Consider the following 9,682-nt stretch of genomic DNA (forward strand, 5'->3'; position numbering starts at 1 on the left):
GGCACATGAAACAGACAGAGAGGGACGGACAGTGGTCTGTTAGGAGAGAGGCAGCAGCCTGAAAGGGAGGGGGATGGGGATGGGGTGGGCCGGGACCCCCCGCGCCACCCCCGACCCACCGGCTTCGATCTGGGTGGGGGCCGCCGCCATCCTGGGTCCGGAGAGCCCGACGAGGACGAGGAGGAGCAGGAGGAGGAAGAGGAGGAGGAGGAGGAGGGGGAGGAGGGGGAGGAGGAGGAGGAAGGCCGGCCGGCGTCCGGACAGACAGGCAGGACCGGCCGGCAGGGCGGAGGAGCAGCACCGGCCGCCCGCCGCCAGGGGGCGCCGCCCCCCCACCCCCGCCTCGTTGGCCCCGCGCTCGCCGAGAGGGGTCCCCCCGGGCGACGCTCTAGGAGAGGCCGCCGGGCAACTCGGTGGAGCCGGAGGCCTCGCCCCTCTTCCGGCCGGCGCGGGAGGACTTCCGGCCCTCCGGCGCCCCCGCCTGGCCCGGACCGGCAGTCACATTTCGGGCATTAGTAATTCCCGGTCGGCAGTTGCAGCTGTAGAGCGCCTACTGGGTGCAGAGCACTGAGCTAAACGCTTGGAGCGTGCAATGCGGCGGGATCGTCTCCATCCATTCAGGCGTCTTGATTGAGCGCCTGCCGGGTGAAGAGCACTGAGCTAAGCGCTGGGAGTGTGCAATGCGGCAGGATCGTCTCCATCCATTCAGTCGTCTTGACTGAGTGCCTACTCTGTGCAGAGCACTGAGCTAAACGCTGGGAGTGTGCAGTTCGGCAGGAGCGTCTTCATGCATGCGATCGTCTCTACTGAGTGCCTACTGGGGGCAGAGCACTGGGCTAAGCGCTTGGAGTGTGCAATTTGGCAGGATCGTCTTTATTAAGCCCTTACTCTGTGCAGAGCACTGAGCTAAACGCTGGGAGTGTGCAATTCGGCAGGATCGTCTTCATGCATTCGATCGTCTTTACTGAGTGCCTACTGGGTGCAGAGCACTGAGCTAAGCGCTGGGAGTGTGCCTTTCGGCAGGATCGTCTCCATCCATTCAGTCGTCTTTACTGAGCGCCTACTGGGTGCAGAGCACTGAGCTAAACGCTTGGAGCGTGCAATGCGGCAGGATCGTCTCCATTCATTCATTCAATCGTCTTTATTGAGCACCTACTCCGTGCAGAGCACTGGGCTAAGCGCTTGGCGTGTGCAATTCGGCAGGATCGTCTCCATTCATTCATCCATTCATTCAATCGTCTTTATTGAGCGCCTACTCCGTGCAGAGCATTGGGCTAAGCCCTTGGACTTTGCAATTCGGCAGGATCGTCTCCATTCATTCAATAGTATTTATTGAGCGCCTACTCCGTGCAGAGCACTGGGCTAAGCGCTTGGCGTGTGCAATTCGGCAGGATCGTCTCCATTCATTCATTCAATCGTCTTTATTGAGCACCTACTCTGTGCAGAGCATTGGGCTAAGCCCTTGGAGTGTGCAATTCGGCAGGATCGTCTCCATTCATTCATTCAATCGTCTTTATTGAGCGCCTACTCTGTGCAGAGCATTGGGCTAAGCCCTTGGAGTGTGCATTTCGGCAGGATCTCTCCATTCATTCAATAGTATTTATTGAGCGCCTACTCTGTGCAGAGCACTGAGCTAAGCGCTTGGAGAGGACAATTCGGCAGGATCGTCTCTCTCCATTCATTCAGTCGTCTTTATTGAGCGCCTACTCTGTGCAGAGCACTGGGCTGAGCGCTTGGAGCATACAATTGGGCCACAGATAGAGACCATCCCTGCCCAACGACGGGCTCACAGTCTAAAAGGGGAGACGGACAACAAAACAAATAGGCATCAATACCATCAAAATAGATAAATAGAATAATCATAATAATGTTGGTATTTGTTAAGCGCTTAATAATAATAATGTTGGTATTTGTTAAGCGCTTACTATGTGCCGAGCACTGTTCTAAGCGCTGGGGTAGATACAGGGTCATCATTGTCCCACGTGAGGCTCCCACTTAAACCCCATTTTACAGATGAGGTCACTGAGGCCCAGAGAAGTGAAGCGACTCGCCCACAGTCACACGGCTGACAAGGGGCAGAGCTGGGATTCGAACCCACGACCTCTGACTCCAAAGCCCAGGCTCTTTCCACTGAGCCACGCTGCTTCCCCTATGTGCAGAGCACTGTTCTAAGCGCTGGGGGAGATACAGGGTCATCAGGTCATCCCACGTGAGGCTCACAGTCTTCATCCCCATTTTACAGGTGAGGTCACTGAGGCCCAGAGAAGTGAAGTGACTCGCCCACAGTCACACGGCTGACAGGTGGCAGAGCCGGGAGTCGAACCCACGACCTCCGACTCCGAAGCCCAGGCTCTTTCCACTGAGCCACGCTGCTTCCCGAATCATCGATATGGACACCTCATGAATAAAATAGAGTAATAACTAATACATTCATTCAATAGTACTTATGGAGCGCTCACTATGTGCAGAGCACTGGACTAAGCGCTTGGAACGGACAATTCGGCAAAGGAGAGAGACCGTCCCCGCCCAGGGACGGGCTCACGGTCCGAAAGAGTCTAGACAGTAAACGGTCTAAATTCTGCTGTATCGTCCTCTCCCAAGCGCCTAGTACAACGCTCAGTACACAGTAAGTGCTCAGTAAATAGGAGTGATTGAATGAAGTTGCATGACTTGCCCAAGGTCACCCAGTAGGGTAGAGGTAGATCCTAGGCCCAGTGGAAAGAGCCCGGGCCTGGGAGCCAGAGGACCTGGGTTCTAATCCCACCTCCGCCGCTTGTCTGCCGGGTGTCCTTAGGAGAGTCACTTCACCTCTCTGGGCCTCAGTCACTTCTTCTGGAAAATGGGCATTAAGACCGTGAGCCCCACGTGGGACCGGGACTCTGCCCAACTTGTTTATCTTCTACGTACCTCAGTGCTTAGAACAGTGTCTGGAACAGCAGCGTGGCTCAGTGGCAAGAGCCCGGGCTTGGGAGTCAGAGGTCATGGGTTCGAATCCCCGCTCTGCCCCTTGTCAGCTGGGTGACCGTGGGCGAGTCACTTCACATCTCTGGGCCTCAGTCACCTCATCTGGAAAATGGGGATGAAGACCGGGAGCCTCACGGGGGACCACCTGATGACCCTGTCTCTCCCCCAGCGCTTAGAATGGCGCTCTGCACGTAGTAAGCGCTTCACAAATACCAACATTATTATTATAGTCAGTGATTAACAAATACTCAATTATTATTATTTCTCCCTTTCTCTCCCCATTAGAGAAGCAGCGTGGCCTAGTTGTTAGAGCTCCGGCCCTGGGAGTCAGAACGTCACGAGTTCTAATCCCGGCTTGCTCACTTGTCTCCTGTGTGACCTTGGGCAAGTCGCTTCGCTTCTCTGTGCCTGTTCCCTCATCTGTAAAATGGGGATGAAGACTGTGAGCCTCACGGGGGACAACCTGATTGCCCCGTATCTCCCCCGGCGCTTAGAACGGTGCTCGGCACATAGTAAGCGCTTCACAAATACCAACATTATTATTATTATTCTTTGTGCCTAAGTGACCTCATCTGTAAAAGGGGGATTGAGACGGTGAGCCCCACGTGGGAGAAGGGACCGTGTCCCACCCTATGTGCTTGTATCCGCCCCGGCGCTTAATACAGTGCCTGGTACGTTGTAAGCGCTTAACAAAGATCATCATTTTCATTATTATTATCTCTCTCCCCGCCTCTGAGGAACCAAATTGAGGAAGGGAATGGAGAAGTGATCATCGCTGTGGAATATGTTAAATGTTTCACTATGTGCTAAGTGTGGTACTAAGCAATGGGGCAGATACAAGACACAGAAGCAGCGTGGCTCAGTGGAAAGAGCCCGGGCTTAGGAGTCGGGGGTCATGGGTTCGAATCCCGGCTCCGCCACCTGTCAGCTGTGTGACTTTGGGCGAGTCACTTCCCTTCTCGGTGCCTCGGTGACCTCATCTGGAAAATGGGAATTGAGACCGTGAGCCCCCACGTGGGACAACCTGATGACCCTGTATCTACCCCAGCGCTTAGAACGGTGCTCGGCACATAGTAAGCGCTTAACGAATACCCACGTTGTTATTACGAGATGATCAGTTTCCTCCTCCGTAAAATGGGGGCTAGGAGCCCCTCATTTTAGAAGCAGCGTGGCTCAGTGGAAAGAGCCCGGGCTTGGGAGTCGGGGGTCATGGGTTCGAATCCCAGATCTGCCCCTTCTCAGCTGTGTGACTGTGGGCAAGTCACTTCCCTTCTCTGGGCCTCAGTGACCTCATCTGTCAAATGGGGGTGAAGATTGTGAGCCCCACGTGGGACAACCTGATTACCCCGTGTCTACCCTTGTGCTTAGAACAGTGCTCTGCACATAGTAAGCATTTAACAAATACCAACATTATTATTATCAGGTTAGAGAGAGAGTCTCTGTCCCACACGGGGCTTACAGTCTAAGTAGGAGGGAGAACAGGGATTGAATCCCCAGTTTACAGATGAGGAAACTAAAACCCAAAGATTCATTCATTCCATCGTATTTACTGGGCGCTTACTATGTGCAGAGCACTGGACTAAGCGCTTGGAATGGACAATTCAGCAACAGATAGAGACCCAGTGACAAAGGTGTTCTATGCCCAAGGTTACACAGCAGACATGTGGAAGAGCTGGATTCGAACCCTGCTCTTCTAACTCCCAGGCCTGTGCTCTTTCCCCTAGGCCACGCTGCTTCGAGCTGGAAGATGCTCTACTAAGCACTTGGAGTGTTCCAGTGCTTAGAACAGTGCTTGGCACCTAGTAAGCACTTAACGACGTGGCTTAGTGGGAAGAGCACAAGCTTGGGAGTCAGAAGATGTGGGTTTTCATCCCGGCTCCACCATGTGTCTGCTGTGTGACCTTGGGCGGACCGCTTCACTTCTCTGCTCCTCGGTTATGTCATCTGTAAAATGGGGATGAAGACTGTGAGTCCCACGTGGGACAAACCTGATTACCTTGTAATAATAATGTGGGTATTTGTTAAGCGCTTACTACGTGCCGAGCACTGTTCCAAGCGCTGGGGTAGGTACAGGGTAATCAGGTTGTCCCGCGTGAGGCTCAGTCTTCGTCCCCATTTTACAGACGAGGGAACTGAGGCACAGAGAAGTGAAGTGACTTGCCCACAGTCATACGCCTGACAAGCAGCAGAGCCGGGATTCGAACCCATGACCTCTGACTCCCAAGCCCGGGCTCTTTCTGCTGAGCCACGCTGCTTCTCTACCTTGTATCCACCCCCCATCGCTTCGAACTAGTGCTTGACACATAGTAAGCGCTTAACGAATACCACAGTTATTATTAATGGCAAATGCCATAATTATTATTATTATTAAGCAAGGTACATGATCCTTGCCCTTGAGGTGCAGCATAGTCCAGTGGATAGAGCGCAGGCCTGGGAGTCAGAATGACCTGGGTTCTAATCCCAGCTCTGCCGGTTATCTGCTCTGTGACCTTGGGCGAATCACTTCTCTGGCCCTCAGTTGCCTAATCTGTAAAATGGGGGTCAAGACCATGTGCCCCACGTGGGACCGGAATCGTGTCCAATCTGGTTACCTTCCCTCTCTACCCCAGCTCTCAGAAGACTGCTTGGCACACAGTAAACGCTTAAAGCCCGGGCTTGGGAGTCAGAGGTCACGGGTTCTAATCCCGGCTTCGCCACTTCTCTGCTGTGAGACTTTGGGCAAGTCACTTCACTTCTCTGGGCCTCAGTTCCCTCATCTGGAAAATGGGGATGAAGACTGGGAGCCCCACGGGGGACAACCTGATTACCTTGTATCTCCCCCGGAGCTTAGAACAGTGCTTGGCACATAGTAAGGGCTTAACAAATACCAATATTATCATTATTATCATTATTATTATTATTATTAATAACAAGCACCATTTAAAAAAACTTCAATCCCACCAGGGTCGGCGGGCAGCGCCCTCTGCTGGCTTGGTAGGGAATCACTTCGTTTTCTTTTTCTTTTTCTCACTTGGATTTGAATTTTTTGTTTCCTAGAGCCCCATGAAACAACAACAACGATAATAACAACAACAACAATAATAAATAATAATGATAATAATAATAATGAGGTTTTTGTTAAGCGCTTACGATGTGCCAAGTATTATACTAAGTGCTAAGGTAGATACAAGGTAATCACTGTTCAAGTATCATTCATTCAGTAGTATTTATTGATTGCTTGCCGAGTGCAGAGCACTGTATTAAGCGCTTGGAATGGACAATTCGGCCACAGAGACAGTCCCTGCCCAACGACGGGCTCACAGTCTAAATGGGGGAGACAGAAAACAAAACAAGTAGGGAGGCATTCATTCATTCAATAGTATTTATTGAGCGCTTACTATGGGCAGAGCACTGGACTAACCGCTTGGGATGGACAATTTGGCAACAGATAGAGACAGTCCCTACCCAAGGACGGGCTCACAGTCTTAGAACAGTGCTCCAGCCCTTAGAACAGTGCTTTGCACCTAATAAGCACTGAAAAAATGCCATTATCATTATTAAACGGGGGAGACAGACAGCAAAGCAAAACAGAACAAAGCAAAAACCAGACATCATCAAGATAAAGAGAATCATGGAGATAAACCCCTTATTAACAAAATAAATAGGGTAATAAATAATATACACAAATATGGACAGTGCTGAGGGGAAGGGAAGAATGAGGAGCAGAGGGAAAGGGGAGGCTCAGTCTGGAAAGGCCTCCTGGAGGAGGTATCAATTGTACTTATTGGGAACTTGGTCATAATAATAATATTATTATTATAATATTAGAGAGAGTTTCTGCCCCACATTCAATAATATACCGGTATTTGTTAAGGACTTACTACGTGCCAGGCACTGGTCTAAGCGATGAGTTAGATACAAGGTTGGACACAGTCCATGTCACTGATGGTGCTCCCAAACTTAACCCCCATTTTACAGATGAGGTAACGAAGGCACTAAGAAGTGAAGTAAACAGGTTGTAAGCAAGTAATAATAATAATAAAAATGGTATTTGTTAAGTGCTTACTATGTGCGGAGCACTGTTCTAAACGCTGGGGTAGATACAGGGTCACCAGACTGTCCCACGTGGAGCTCACATTTTTGAATCCCCGTTTTTACAGATGAGGTAACTGAGGCCCAGAGAAATTAAGTGGCTTGCCCAAGGTCACACAGCAGACGAGTGGCGGAGCCGGAATTGGAACCCATGCCCTCTGACTCCCAAGCCTGGGCTCTTGCCACCGAACCCCGCTGCTTCTCCGCTTAGCGTGTGGACACTCGGTGTGTACAGAGCACTGTACGAAGCCCTTGGGAGAGTAACGGGTATTGAGCAGGTATTGAATTCCCATTTTGCAGGTGAGGGAACCGAGACACAGAGAAGCGGCAAGGCTGAGTGGAAAGAGGAGGGGCCTGGGAGACAGAAGGACCTGCGTTCATTGGTTCATTCTTTCAACCGTATTTATTGAGCGCTTATTGTGTGCTGAGCCCTGTACTAAGCGCTTGGAAAGTACAATTCAGCAATAGAGACATTCCCTGCCCTCACTGGGCTTTCAGTCTAGCGGGGGGGAGACAGACATCGAGACAAGAGGCAGCAAAATAAATAGAATTATAGATATATATATATGAATCAAAACAAGTTAACGGGCCTGAGAGTGCTAAGCACTTAGTACAGTGCTCTGCACACAGTAAGTGCTCAATAAATATGATTGAATGAATGAATAAATAGAATTATAGATATGTACATATAGGCACAAGTGCAGTGGGGCGGGGAAGGGGGGAAGAGCAAAGGGAGCGAGTCGGGACAACAGGGAGGGGGAGCAGAGGGAAAAGGGGAGCTCAGTGCGGGAAGGCCTCCTGGAGGAGGTGAGCTCTCAGGAGGGCTTCGAAGAGGGGAAGAGAGTGAGTTTGGCGAATGTGAGGAGGGAGGGGAGTCCAGGACGGCGGGAGGACGCGGGCCAGGGGTCGACGGCGGGACGGGCGACAACGGGGGACGGCGAGGAGGCGGGCGGCGGAGGAGCGGAGCCTACGGGGTGGGCTGTGGAAAGAGAGAAGGGAGGAGAGGTAGGAGGGGGCGAGGGGATGGACAGCTTTGAAGCCAAGAGTGAGGAGTTTTTGTTTCGTGCGAAGGTTGATGGGCAACCACTGGAGGTTTTTGAGGGGGGGGGGGTGACATCCCATAACATTTCATGCCCAGAACCTGGGTTCTAATCTCAGCTCTGCCAAATGCTTGCTGTGTGACCTTGAGCAAGGCACTTAACTTCTCTGTGCCTCAGTTCTCCTGTCCTCCCTCCCACTTAGACTGTGAGCCCCATGTGGGACAGGGACTGTGTCCCAACTAGTTTGTTTGGTTCGTTCATTCGTTCAATCGTATTTACCGAGCACTTACTGTTATATTGCAAAGCACCGTACTAAGCACTTGGGAGAGCCCGACAGACCAATAAATGGACACATTCCCTGCCCACAGTGGGCTTACAATCTACACTCTTGGCCATCCCTTCCCTTCTCTTCACTCGCCACTTCACTCGTCTCTTCACTCCTCTGTGCCTCGGTTGCCTCATCTGTCAAATGGGGATCGAGACAGCGAGCCCCCCATGGGACGGGGACTGTGTCCAACCCGATTGGCTTGTATCCACCCCAGCGCTTAGTACAGTGCCTGGCACATATTAAGTGCTGAACAAATACCACAATCATTATTATTCTTGTCTCAAGCGGCAGCAAGAAGTGCACAACTCTGGCACTCGGAAAGCACTTACAAGGGGCCCAGCGATAAGAGAAGCAGCGTGGCTCAGTGGAAAGAGCCCGGGCTTGGGAGTCAGAGGTCACGGATTCGAATCCCGGCTCCGCCACCCGTCAGCTGGGTGACTGTGGGCGAGTCCCTTCACTTCTCTGTGCCTCAGTGACCTCATCTGTAAAATGGGGATGAAGACTGTGAGCCTCATGGGGGACAACCTGATTACCCTGTGTCTACCCCCGGCGCTTAGAACAGCGCTCGGCACATAGTAAGCGCTTAACAAATACCAACGTTATCATCATCATCATCATCAGTAGTACTTACCAAATACTCACCATGTGCGGATCAATAGAACAATGCCCGCTACGAGCTTTCAGTCTAGAGGAGAATACTAGGGAGCGGGAGAGAGCACTAGGGAGAGTACGATAACAAATCCCATTATCATTATTATTACAATAAAACAGAGTTGGTAGAATCATTCCCTGCCGCCAGGGAGCTTACAGTCTCTATTCGGTAAGCACCCCATAAATGTGGGGGTAGATACAAGAGAATCGGGCTTCCTCGTTTCCATAATAATCATAATAATGACGATGATATTTGTTAAGCGCTTACTATGTGCCAAACAGTGTTCTGGGGTGGAGTGTAAGGTTGCTGTGGGCAGGGACTGTCTACCACCTCTGTCGTATTGTACTCTCCCAAGTGCTCAGTGCCAAGTGAGAAGCAGCGTGGCTCACTGGAAAGAGCCCGGGCTTGGGAGTCAGAGGTCATGGGTTCGAATCCCAGCTCCTCCACTTGTCAGCTGTGTGACTGTGGGCGAGTCCCTTCACTTCTCTGGGCCTCAGTTCCCTCATCTGCAAACTGGGGATGAAGACTGTGATTCTCAGGTGGGACAACCTGATTACCCTGCATCTACCCCAGCGCTTAGAACAGTGCTCTGCACATAGTAAGCGCTTAATACCAACATTATTATTA

General features: G+C 51.5%; 1 protein-coding gene across 1 annotated transcript in view; it reads right to left on the reverse strand.

Annotated features, from left to right (window-relative positions):
- The window catches only part of BRWD3 (bromodomain and WD repeat domain containing 3), a 53,386-nt gene extending 53,178 nt beyond the window's left edge, over positions 1-208 (reverse strand). The window contains 1 exon segment of the mRNA XM_039912438.1: positions 120-208. Within this exon segment, the coding sequence (XP_039768372.1) occupies positions 120-150 (31 nt within the window). The 5' untranslated portion in view covers positions 151-208.
- Positions 209-9,682: the final 9,474 nt, after the last annotated feature.

Source organism: Ornithorhynchus anatinus, chromosome 6, assembly GCF_004115215.2.
Source record: "Ornithorhynchus anatinus isolate Pmale09 chromosome 6, mOrnAna1.pri.v4, whole genome shotgun sequence".
Taxonomy (NCBI): Eukaryota; Metazoa; Chordata; class Mammalia; order Monotremata; family Ornithorhynchidae; genus Ornithorhynchus; species Ornithorhynchus anatinus.